The 13008-nt window shown below is 43.3% G+C and overlaps 1 protein-coding gene across 2 annotated transcripts; it reads left to right on the forward strand.

Annotated features, from left to right (window-relative positions):
• The first annotated feature begins 4022 nt into the window (after nucleotides 1-4022).
• On the forward strand, nucleotides 4023-12671 carry LOC133488982 (vimentin A2-like). Of its 2 annotated transcripts, XM_061797570.1 has the most exons (9): nucleotides 4023-4612; nucleotides 6056-6116; nucleotides 9448-9543; nucleotides 9694-9858; nucleotides 10693-10818; nucleotides 10896-11116; nucleotides 11976-12019; nucleotides 12089-12174; nucleotides 12250-12671. In XM_061797570.1, exons 1-9 carry the CDS (start codon nucleotides 4038-4040, stop codon nucleotides 12289-12291), a joined length of 1416 nt encoding a protein of 471 aa, XP_061653554.1. In that variant the 5' UTR covers nucleotides 4023-4037; the 3' UTR covers nucleotides 12292-12671. The 2 variants fall into 2 exon arrangements, with proteins under 2 accessions (XP_061653554.1, XP_061653553.1); XM_061797569.1 differs by having other exon boundaries at nucleotides 11976-12174.
• Nucleotides 12672-13008: the final 337 nt, after the last annotated feature.

Raw genomic sequence — 13008 nt, forward strand, 5'->3', positions numbered from 1 at the left:
CTATCGATCAAGTATTATAAATGCCGTGACTTCTGTTAATTTTGCAGGATTTGTATGTAAAAGACGCTTGCTCAAACTAGAAGACTTTACTACAATGAACGAAAGGAATCAGAATGGCTCTCGTTTGGGCACAGACCTCCCCCAAGGCTGAGCTATCCTAATTTGGATTCGAGAACTCTGGCATAAAATGAATTTTGTCATGAAAAGCCACGCATTACTCACTACAAATGAAAGGAAAATGCACCTTTTTCTCCATCAAAATTAATTTTTTAACAGACAGGACAGAACAAAACAGGATAGGATGGGATGGGACAAGACAAGACGGGACAGGATAGGCATGACATCCTTTCCTAACATCCAGTTAGGAAAGGATGTCACTCGTAGCAAATAGGATAGGACATGACGGGACAGGAAAGTGGAAGTGAGTCAGACAAAACTACAACTTGTGAGGAAGGGCTGTGACAGGATGGGACAGAATGGAATATGACAAGACAGGAAGGATAGGACAAGATGTGAGGTACATTCAGTGAGCAAGTAGCAAATCTGACAGGACATGACGGGATGGGGGTGGAGAGTGAGCCAGGCAAAACTACACGCTGTGAGCAAAGGCTGTGACAGGTAAGGACAAAACAGGAAAAGACTGTTGCGGACAGGACAGAGGTAGTAAGGTAGGCAGTGCTATATCCAGTGAGGAAGGAATGGAATGAGTAGGAAATCTGTCAGGAAGGGACAGGACAGGGTGAGTGAGCTTGGCAAAACTACATCCTGTAACGTTGGACGTGACAAGGAACCAATAGGACAGGACGAGACAGAGATAGTGACACAGGCAAAACTACACTTTGTGAGAAAGGGCTGTGAAAGAATGGGATGGGACAGGACAAAATGGGACGGGTCAAGACAAGACAAGAGCAGACAGGACAGAGAGGCAGGCCGTGCAACACCTAGTGATGAGGGGACATGATGAGTAGCAAATATGAAAGGACAGGACAGAGAGGCAGGCCGTGAAACACCCAGAGATGAGGGGACATGCCAAGTAGCAAATATGAAAGGACAGGACAGAAACTATACCTTGTGAGGAAGGCCTTTTATAGGACAGAATAGAACAGGACGGGACAAGAAAGATGGTACTGGACAGGACAGGGGCAGTGAGACAGGCATTGCACTCTACACCCAGTGAAAGGTCATGGGACGCAACGAGTAGCAAATTTGATAGGACAGGACAGGGTTGGTGAGCCAAGCAAAACTGCAACCTGTGAGGAAGGGACATGACGAGGAGCAAATAGGATGGGACAGGACACACCAGGTGGCAGGTAGAGCTCTGGTATGTGATACGAGTGGCTTTACAGTCCGATCGCTCCTGTAAAGAATTTGAGTGCAAATGAGAAGACAGCCTACAAAGAAAAAGTCATCAGAATGTCTGTGTATATCAATTATAAAGCGGCCCCCACACCAAGCCACTAAATCTCATCAGCGTGTCTCGGGAGACGTGCCAGTGAGGCGACGAAGTGTTGATTTGTACGTCTTTTTTTGGTTTTGTTTCATAAACAATACTAAAAATCCAAATCCTGGGACAAATGGAACGTCCCGTTCGTTGGGCCATTACTGACCAGGCCGCAAAACATCTCCTTGGCAGTGGTAAACCCGGCATACATTCCTGCACGGAATGAAAACAGTTTGGCCCAAACGGTGACAACGGCAAAACACCGGTGGGGGTCCAACAAACAATAATTAGCGCCGACTGTCTGCATTCTGTTCGGTGACAAGTCAGCAATACACAATCCCTGCCTGGCTCCCTCATAAAGAGGCCTGGGAGCAGGAATTTTTACATCACCCCCGTTCACTCCCTCCCTGCTTCCAAGTGAGTTGATCATGTGAATGTCCATTGTCACTTTCAGCAAAGGCGCTCCACGGTTTACTCACACTGAGGCTCCGGGGCGCAAATGTTGTACTTCTATCTTGCTCATGTTTAAACCACTTTTTGCTACAATCAACTGAAATACTAACAACCATTTTGTTTGTCTTTACGTATCATAGCCAATAGCTACACACTGGGTTGCAATTACAGGCTTACTTTGCGCTATTACTCAAGTTACTCTACTTTACTTGGGGCCTTCATTATTGGAATGATCTTAAACAATGTGACAGGTACGTAACAGCGAAAAACGCAAGTGGCGTGAACATAAACAGGGACACACACAACATTGTGCCATTTACAACGACTTTAGGGTGCTTGTGAAACATTTAGTCACCCCATTTGTTCTCTTCTGCCATCGCACAGATGAAAAAACAAGTCCAGTAAGTGAGTGACTCGACCGCATTGACGTTGCCAGAAGACAAAAATGTGAAAAGATTTCTTGAAAGAAGCATTTGTCCACCCGGCCAACACGATTACGCCGAATCAAATCCCTCCTTACCAGTATTCTTTCAGGCTCGCAAGTGTGTGTACGTCAAGTTGTGTCCAAAGATTATCAACGTTATCGACTAGACACAGCTGGCTATGTTATTGTTAGATCACCAACACCACCCACCTGACAGACTCCTGACACTCATGTGTTTTAACACTTAGAGCGTGCCAATGCAATTAGCAAAATGAGATTTTAGCCGAGTACGATGTGTGCAAGTGGGAAATTCGGTCCTGTGCCAGCTGATGGCGCTGTGCTGAAAAAAAAAAGCTCATTTAATTTACAATATGCTTTAACATTAAATACAGAAAAATGTGACAATTTGTATCCATTATTTTTTATATGCCTCTCACTGTTCTTTTCCGACATGTTTGGTAGCAGAGTGCTCTGCCCCTCTTTCCAGGGAAATAGCACAGTTTGGGGGCACAAAACATTATTTGATAAATGAAATCTGCCTAGCAACAAGTGGCGAATGTGGGATGTGACCAGAAAAAAAAGAAAAGAATCCCAGCAATTCTAGGAAGTACAAATATTAAGTTTTATAACTTCCTTTTTTTTTTTTGCATGCAACCTATTTTTAAAAAAAAAGGTAATTTAGTCTTCTAGAAATTCAACAATTCTCAGAAAAGCTGAAACTCATTTTTTAAAAACTTCTACTATATGAATGTATTCTTATTTACATTATGTAAATTCTCAAAATAATTTCAATTTCAGCCTAAGGAAAAAAAAAATGAATTTTTGAAAAATTATATAAACTCTTGGAAGAGTTTATTATTGTAGAATTTTAACTTTTCTTCAACTTTACTTCTACTATAGGAATGTATTGTTATTTACGTAACGTACATTATGTAAATTGTTGAAATAATTTCAATTTCATCCTCAGAAAAAAAATTCTGATTTTATTTTTGACAAATGATATCAACTCTTGGAAGAAATACAACATTATTATTGTCGAATTTCAAATTTTCTGGTAAAGGACTTTATTCTTGTAGCATTATGGCAATTCTCTAAAAATTCACCACTTCCTTGTAGAATTATGACATTTGAAAAATGACAACTGTACTGATGTACTACTACGACTTTTACTGCACACACCTTTATTCTGGTAAAATTCAGCCAATTTCTTTTTAAATGCGACTTGATTGTTGTAAAATTCTACAATTTTTTTTTGCAAAATTACGTTTCTTTTAATACAACTTTATTCTTGTGAAATGTTTTGCCATGTTATGAAAAAAATGGACTGTTGTAAAACCGCCGTTTCTTGGAAGCCATGACTTTCATGTTGTATAATGAAGACATATTGGAGTCAACTTTTCTTCTTCTTCTTCTCACTTCAGAAGGTTTCCACCTTTTCACTGTGACGCCGAATGTGTGACTGGCTGTCAATGTCAGCCAAGGTGAAGCAGAGTGAGACGAGTGACGCGTTTCATCCCGAATCTGTGATTATTAAAGCGGTTGAAATAGTAAACTACATAAAATGTTGATGAATATTCTTTTTAATTATAGTCAAAGTTTGAACTTGTTAGATAACCTATTGGACATAAGACGCGATTGGACGCTTCCACTGGCGCTCCGAACCACGTGGCCTCATTTGCATAGGGAGGAGAGTATAAATGCGCAGGCGCGAGTGCGGCGATGCTGTTGGGACGCGCGTGCACCGGCATGTCTACTTTCAGAACAGCAGCTCCTCACTCCTCCTACAGGAAGATGTTCGGCGGAGATAGAACCGCGGTGAGAAGCAGCTACACCAGCCGCCAGTACTCCGCTCCCGTGCGCACTACTCGGGTGTTGTCCTTCGGGGCACCCGGCGGCGGCGGCGGCGGCGGGATTTACGCCACCAAGACGCAGCGTCTGCGCAGTAGCAGCGCGGCGATGCCCCGGCTCTCCTCGGGGCAGCTGGACTTCACGCTGTCCGACGCCATCAACAGCGAGTTCATCGCCAACCGCACCAGCGAGAAGGCGCAGATGCAGTCGCTCAACGACCGCTTCGCCAGCTACATCGAGAAGGTGCGCTTCCTGGAGCAGCAGAACAAGATCCTGCTGGCCGAGCTGGAGCAGCTCCGCGGCAAGGGCACGTCCCGAGTCGGCGACCTGTACGAGGACCAGATGCGGGAGCTGAGGCGCCAGGTGGACCAGCTGAGCAACGAGAAGGCCCGAGTGGAGGTGCACCGGGACAACCTGGCCGACGACATCGGGAGGCTCGGAGAAAAGTAGGACGGGGAGGGGAGGGGCTCACTCACACGGTCACTTCATTAGGTACACCTGCTGCCAGCCAACATTAAAGATGGTTCCAACACTGCAATGGTTCTCCAAACCTTTTTACATCGAGTACCACCTCAATTTAATCACCTGGCGTGGGTTTGCCCCGGGTCCCGGGCTCCCTCCCACATTCCAACAACATGCATGCTCGGTTCATTCAAGAGTCTAAATTGTCCCGAGGAGTGACTGTGAGGATGCTTGTTAGTCTATAGTCTGCATCCCCCCGCCTCTCGCTCAAAGTCAGAAGGGGATAGGCTCCAGCTCACTCGTAACCTTTGTGAAGTTGAGCAGTAAAGAAATGGATCGATTGATGAACATTGGCAGTGGGAAAAAACAAAAACCAAACTGCACTTAAATCATTATTCAATCAAAACATTTATTGCGCATAAGCTAAATAAAAATGGTACCTAACTAGATGTTTGAAAACAAACACTTCTAAAAGATAAAATGCAAATGTATTGCACTTAAAAGTTAAATACAATTGAAGCGTACTTAGGCAGTGATTCTTTTGCATACCACAAGAGGGAGCCGCGTACCACTAGTGGTACCACACTTTGAGAATCACAGGCGTAAATTAACGATTTTTAGTCTAATTCAAATCTTGGTTTTTTTTCCTCATAAAATTTCAACTTTATTCTTCTAATAATGAATTCATCGATGAAATAACCTCAAACATAAAACAATGTTTTTCGTCATGGGTGCATCCTGTAAAATTTACTACACCGGTTTCACCGATCAACATGAAATTGGGTGGACATGTGCGAAAATAAACAGTCAGCCATTTTGCTTGGAAGCGGCCATTTTGGGCAAATTCCAGGGCTTGTACTTTGACAAACTCCTTCTCGAGAATTCACGCAAATCCGAAGCAGGTATCCTCAACAGATGGCTGACGCTATATCACAAAGCTTTTTTTTGCCTACGTCATCTAATGTGAGTGACGCACGGTGCCAAAGTTTGATGATTTGCAATAACAAAAGGGGGTCACATAATGAAGAAATACATTCATTAATTCATATTGTATTACAATCTTTTGATTTGTTTAGTTCTATAAATGCTAAACGCTAATTACAAATGCGTCAAATACCAAAGTTGCCAAAGAAAAATACGGCAACGTTGTTTGTTGTGTCTTTGGCATTTTTAGATTGACATGTCATTGTTAAAGGGTAACTAAGGCCTTCAAAATCAAATTGAATACGTAAGACATTTTTAATGAACTTGTTTACCTTTGCAAAGGAAGTTACGGCTATCTTTTCTTTTGTTTGATACCACGCCAGAAAACGGATTTCAACGAAACTTGGTGAGCTCTCATTAGGTTTTGTGGGTGTACCTAATGAAGTGTCCAGACGCTAGAACATGTTCAAATTTCGTCCCTAATGTATGGTCTTTCGTGCCAGGTTGCAGGATGAACTGTCCCTGAGGGAAGAGGCAGAGGCAAACTTGCAAAGCTTCCGACAGGTAACAGTATGATCCGACCCATTGTATCACATCGCTCATATTTGAAGTAACATTTCATATAAAAGTGTAATTTTGGGGCATTTTACTTCCTAGGTTCCGCTGTAAGGTGATTACAAACTGATGTAAAATGATCACATGAGTTTCCCATTCATCCCTATGACTGTCTCCTTTCTGCTTGGCTAGACAGGAATGTGCCCCTGTGGTGGCACAACAGCGGATTGTAGCCATGATCCCAAATAGCCTGAGAGCAGGGCCTGTTAGGACAGGATTGGATACTTGGTCGGTTGGGGGGGGGGGCTGCTGTGTTCAATCAGGCCTGCAAGAAGAGATCTTTTTAAGTCTGACTGGTCACGCTGAATGAGTCGGACTCTGGCAACAACGGTGTGGGGCCCAATGTGGTTATCAGAGCGAGAGGACAAGCCACCGTGAGATCTGGCCGCCTGGCAGTAGCAGCCATTACGTGTTGGGGATTAATGTCAAGTCAGTGGCATTATGGGGATGAGGCATGCAAGTAGCAGCCACAACATTAGATGGGGGGGGGGGGGGCCCCCGTTTTCATTGGCGACTCCTCAAAATCATCGTCCAACTTTGATGCCATGCTACCAAGGGGCCCCCCTCATGCACTTCAAATGAACATCCATCCATTTTCAACACCGCTTATCCTGGCTAGGGTCGCGGGACACTGGACCCTATCCCAGCTGACTTTGGACGAAAGGCGGACTACACCCTGAACTGGTCGCCAGTCAGTCATAGGGCACATATAGACACGGACAACCATTCGCACTCACATTCACAGTCACTGAGTGGGAACTGAACCCACGCTGCCTGCACCAAAGTCAGGCAAGTGTACCACTACACCATCAATGACTCAAAAGAACATGTCAATCTTTTTTTTTTTGTTTTTTTTTTTTTTTGGGGAAAAAAGACAAATCACTGTATTTTGTGTACTTTTAAGATTGTCCACGCTTCGTTTCCCATCATGCATTGCGGCATGCAATGCTGAACATTTTCCGTAATAAGGACTTTAATCATTATTAAGTGTGTTTGTTTAAAGCAAATCAAATGTATATATTTTTTATGCATAAAATGCATAAAAAAGGCAACCCAAAGTGCTTCACAGAGATAGTAAGAGGAAATTAAAATAGCAGAAAAATACAAAAATATAACCCCAAAGCTGGGAGGACGGCTCCAGGAGATACCAGGAACAACATCCGACATCTCCGTCCAGAAGAGCGCAATACTGGGAACAGCCAACATCCTGCGCAGAAGCCTCAAGCTCGCAGAACGTTGGTAGAGGACCTGAGTTTGAAGGAGACAGTGCCCGGGTGGGCAAGAAAACCATTATTTTTTTTAAACAAATAATTTTGGCCAACATCTGCTGCGGAAGCTTCCGTGGGCAGTCCATACATTGTCGTATAAGAATGGGAGGAAGGAACTCTGCGTGACATGCCAACAATGAGGCGTTTACCGCCTGCACGGTGGCCCGCTCAGTCAGGCAGACGGTCACCCTCCTAGCCTCCGGTCCGTTTGGGATACCCGGAGTGAATAACGCGCTTTGTTTGCGGCATTAGCGCCGGGCAAAGCAGCTTCATTTTCTGATGCCTCATTTGACGGGCTGCCAAGGTCCCGAGGACAAAGCTGGGCAGTGTGGCGTCACCACGACAACTCCGAAACAAACGCTAATTGATAATGGACAATGGAATGTTTTTATCGTCAGGTGAGCCACGCAAGGCTGCTAAAATAAGCAACCACTGCTTTAGAGAATGTTTTGGCAATCTTAAATGAGATTTGGTAGGTTGGAAATGTAATGCATCCTCAGGATTTTAGTCTACACTTTTTAATTCCCATCCATCCATTTTCTGAGCCGCTCTTCCCCACAAGGGTCGCGGGAGTGCTGGAGTCTGTCTCAGCAATCATCGGGCAGGAGGCGGGGTACACCCTGAACTGGTTGCCAGCCAATCGCAGGGCACATATAAACAAACAAGTATTCGCACTCACATTCTCACCTACGGGCAATTTAGAGTCTTCAATCAACCTACCACGCATGTTTTTGGGATGTGGGAGGAAACCGGAGTGCCCGGAGAAAACCCACGCAGGCACGGGGAGAACATGCAAACTCCACACAGGCGGGGCCGGGGATTGAACCCCGGTCTTCAGAACTGTGAGGCAGACGCTCTAACCAGTCGCCCACCGTGCGGCCTTTTAATTCCTGTAAGAATGAAAATTTCGTCCACCGTGCGGCCTTTTAATGCCTATAAGAATGAAAATGATTATTATTAGGGCGAACTAATTGCCTTTTTGAAGACTTGACCCTCATCAAAACCTCACCAAAATTGTCAGGCTGGTTCACCCATCTATCCATCTATCGTAGCGGGGGCAGCAGCCGAAAGCAGAGAAGCCCAGACTTCCATCTCCCCAGCCACTTCATCCAGCTCTTACAGGGGATCCCCGAGGCGTTCCCAAGCCAGGCGGGAGACAGTCTCTCCAGCTTGTCTTGGGCCTTCCCCATGGCCTCCTCCCAGTGGGACGTGCCCAAAACACCTCAGCAGGGAGAGGACAGTACAGGAGTCAGTCTAAACAGATGCCACCTCATGTGGCCCCTCTCGACGCGGAGGAGCCGCAGCTCTACTCGGCGCACCTCCTGGGGTCAAAACTCTGCCCCCAAAGTCCGTTCTACTTAACAAAATGAAATGTAATAGCAATGTGTATCATAAGTATACCCCAAAAAAAGTCTCAAGAACGCATGCCCGAAAACACACAGGAGGTTAGCCATTTTGTTTCGAAGCAGACAGTTTAAGGTCATTTTGGCCCTTTTAAAAGCGAACTTATGCTAAAGATTTTTCTGATTGCTACCAAATTTGTCTTTCATTAAGCAACATGGAATTTGGTTGGTATCGCTATCATGAGGAAACTCCCAAACAAAGCAGCCATTTTACGGTCATTTTAGCCATTTCCTTCAAAAGTGCAATTTTGTCTGATTGTTACCAAATATGATCCACATGTATTAAACAGATGGTCAACACTAAATTGTAAAACTTTCAAGTTTTTAGCTATGCCTATGGGCATGGGAGCCAAGTTTCATGATTCGCCATAAAAACCATACTGTAACTTTCAAGAGCTTAACTTCACGAGGTCAGAGCTGGACCAAACGCCTTGTGTGCGATAAAGGTGCCCCCAATATTTCGGGATTGCTGTGTAAAGGAGGCTGAGAAGAGTCCAGCGTAGTATACGTAAGAGTCTTTTTCCTCAGTGTCAGCAAAGATGCAATTTATAACTCATGTCAGCTTCACAAGTCCGCTTACTAAGTCAGCTCGTGGGTGTCATGGCGCAGGATGTGGACAACGCTGCCCTCAGCAGACTGGACCTGGAGAGGAAGGTGGAGTCCCTTCAGGAGGAAATCGACTTCCTCAAGAAGCTGCATGATGAGGTAAGCTCCTTTTTTTTTTTGGTGTGACTACTGAGGAAATGCTGCATACTATAAAGGGATCTATTGTTTATCTGATGAGAGGTCGAATCGATGCAGGAATAGAGATTGTAATGAGACGTGCGCATACTGGCTCTATGGCTTCTGTGGTAGGAAATGCTGGAGCTGCAGAATCAAATCCAGATGCAGCAGCATGTGCAGGTGGACATGGACGTGGCCAAGCCAGACTTGACGGCCGCTCTGAGGGATGTCCGCCTGCAGTACGAAAACCTGGCTTCCAAAAACATCCAGGAGTCTGAGGATTGGTACAAGTCCAAGGTTAGGATTTTAGACCGCGCAGCTGGAATGTGTTTACAGCAAAAAGCAGCATCCTCATCATTATTTGGTTTTGTGGAAATCGTTCATTTTTTGTTGTTGCACATTTGACACTAAAATTGTGGAAATCATAATTCCCCTAAAAAAGGAAAGGTTTAGTCTGATTTCATGTCAGACTGAGGGGGAAAAAAAAGCACGTCCTTTTATATACTGTATGTAAACATCTGGTTTCAACGGTATTTTACGTTTTCCATCCATCCATCTTAAATACTGTTTACCCTGTTCAGGGTCATAGGTTGCTGGTGCCTAACCCAGCTTACTTTGGGCGAAAGGCAAACTACACCTCGAACTGGCTGCCGGTCAGTCACACGGCACATATAGAGACGGACAACCATTCAGTCTCACATTCACACTGTCACTGAGTGGGAACTGAACCCACGCTGCCTGCACTGAAGTCAGACGAATGCACCACTCCACCATCCGTGTGTTAGGTCTTTGAATCAATAGTCATAATTACAAGAATAAAATTGTCATTTTAGGAGGAAAATTGTACTTTTCCTCCTCTTACTGTTACTAAATGTTTTTGTAATACAAGGACAAAGATTTCATTTTTTCCCCTAATTCTATATTTGTCAGTGTGGTCTCAATACAGAGGGCCTTACCGAAAAGCTTGTTTCTAATGCCCCCTGTGGGAACAAGGAAGTCACTGCAGTTTAAACTGCTCTCCCAAAGTCCAAAAGCATGTTTTTCTTCAGGCCCACACCATATCTTTCATTATTTCCATGCTTTGTGCCACATTTACTCTCTCCTAACTGAGTGAACATCATTTACTCTCAGTTTGCCGACCTTACCGAAGCGGCCGCCCGCAACAATGAAGCTCTAAGGCTGGCCAAGCAAGACGCCAACGACTACAGGCGGCAGGTTCAGGCCCTCACCTGTGAGGTGGATGCCCTCAAAGGAACTGTGAGTAGCTAACAATTGCTACCATCGAGGTTATGATCGAAGCACCTCACCCTCAACCCTCGGTCGCTTCTCCCAAGAACGAGTCGATGGAGCGGCAGATGCGAGAGATGGAGGACAATTTCTCCATGGAGACGTCCGGCTATCAGGAAAGGGTCGCCCGCCTGGAGGACGACATTCACAACATGAAGGATGAGATGGCTCGCCACCTGCGGGAGTACCAGGACCTCCTCAACGTCAAGATGGCCTTGGACATTGAGATCGCCACCTACAGGAAGCTGCTGGAAGGAGAGGAGAGCAGGTGACGCATGACATGTTGAACTCACTTATGTATCATGTATAAACCTCACTATTTTTTACGTTACTTGTGTATTTTTCATCTGATTATTTTTGTCTAATATTTTGTTTTGCTTAAGATTTTGTATTCAAAATAAAAATATTTGTGCATTTCTATTTTTGTTTCTTTCTAATATTTTTCATTTTTCATTTTTTCAGTTTTTTTATATATATTTTTTTCTCCTATTTTTGTATTGGTTTTTTTAATATATGCATTTGGGAAGGGCAATGCCCTAGTAATTATCGAAATTTATTAACAAATGTGGTATGTTTTGTAATTTCCATCTAATAGGTTTTTATTTTTTGTCTAAAAGTTTATTTTATTTATCAAAAGGTTTTTTTTCTCCCCATATTGTCTAATATTTTGTATTTTCCAATGTGTTTTATTTTATCATATTTTGGCACGATTTAATTTCTTTTCAAATATTGCTGGGTTTCTTGTCTAATATTTTGATATTTCCCCCAATATTTTTGTATAATTTTCAAATATTTTGTGCCAGTTTTATTTTTGTACTTCCTATCATATATTTGTGTAATATTTAAGTCAATTTGTGAGTAAATTCAGAGGAGATAATCATCATATCAGGATTCATACGTTTTGTGACATTTTTGTTTAGTGGTGTGTAGTCTTTTTTTTTTTTTTTTCTGTTGTAAAATTGGTCTTTGCTCAAATAAGGCTGGGAAACGCTATCCTAGACAGATTGGCAACATTAAATATGACTTTAGAGTAGACCTCCATCTAACCCGGTTGCAGCATGGCATCAAAGTTTGATGATATCGCTTGCAGTGAGGCGTGTTTTCATCGGCGTTTACCTTATTTACAGAATCTCGACCCCAATGCCGAACTTCTCCTCTCTCAACCTAAGAGGTAGGTTTACTTTTACACATTTTTACACCGTTAATGCGGCTTTGATGATTAACATTGCAATCGTTCCAGAAACCATGATCGATTACAAACCTCACATGGAAACCGCAACCACCAAGAAGGTTCTCATCAAGACCATCGAGACTAGAGACGGTCAGGTACAATACGCACGTGCTATTCGTAATGACTTCTCAAATGAAGCTTTGCATTGACTCTTTTGTGTTTTTGTTAAGGTGATCAACGAGTCGACCCAAAACCACGATGACATGGAGTAATAACAAAACAAAACACACAAGCAATACGAAGATGATCACTGGGTCTACATTCAATGACACACAGCTTCGAAAAGTGCCTTATATATACACGTCAAGATTTGCTAAGCTAGTTAGTTTGAAACACAATGCCATTTCTGTTATTTTTGTCAAAGACCACAATTAACAATAAAAACAGTGCTACTGTACACACACAGTCGATACAAAACACCTTACTTTTAGTCAACTTTTTGATAGATTCAGCATGCACACGACCGAATGCTAAACAGGTCACCATAGCCCTGTATGCAGCAATAAACTAATGAGACTGTAAGCTAGGTGTGATGCTTTTGTGGTGTACTCTCATTGTCAAATGCTAATAATAAATGAACGAGTTTTCCTAAGTGTTCCTCATGGATTCCAACCTCATTAACGCCTGTATTTTCCCCACAGTGTCATGTCAAAATGTGTTAAATAACATATCACACAAGTGGTGTGAAAGTCTGATGAAAAGCTAGGAAGCGAGCAATATATGCATTTTTTTTTTTTTTTGCATTATTGCGGTTGTATCATTTTGAACTTCTTATGCCACGTAAAAGGGGCAAAAAATAAATGAGAAGCACTACAAACTGTATTGTTTAATCAGTGCAAAGGCAAACGTGGAAAATTATTATTTATGCTGTATTGAGTTACTAATAAGGGCACTTGACTGCAATCTGTTACTGCTAGTTGAGCCACTGT

This window comes from Phyllopteryx taeniolatus, chromosome 14, assembly GCF_024500385.1.
Source record: "Phyllopteryx taeniolatus isolate TA_2022b chromosome 14, UOR_Ptae_1.2, whole genome shotgun sequence".
Taxonomy (NCBI): domain Eukaryota; kingdom Metazoa; phylum Chordata; class Actinopteri; order Syngnathiformes; family Syngnathidae; genus Phyllopteryx; species Phyllopteryx taeniolatus.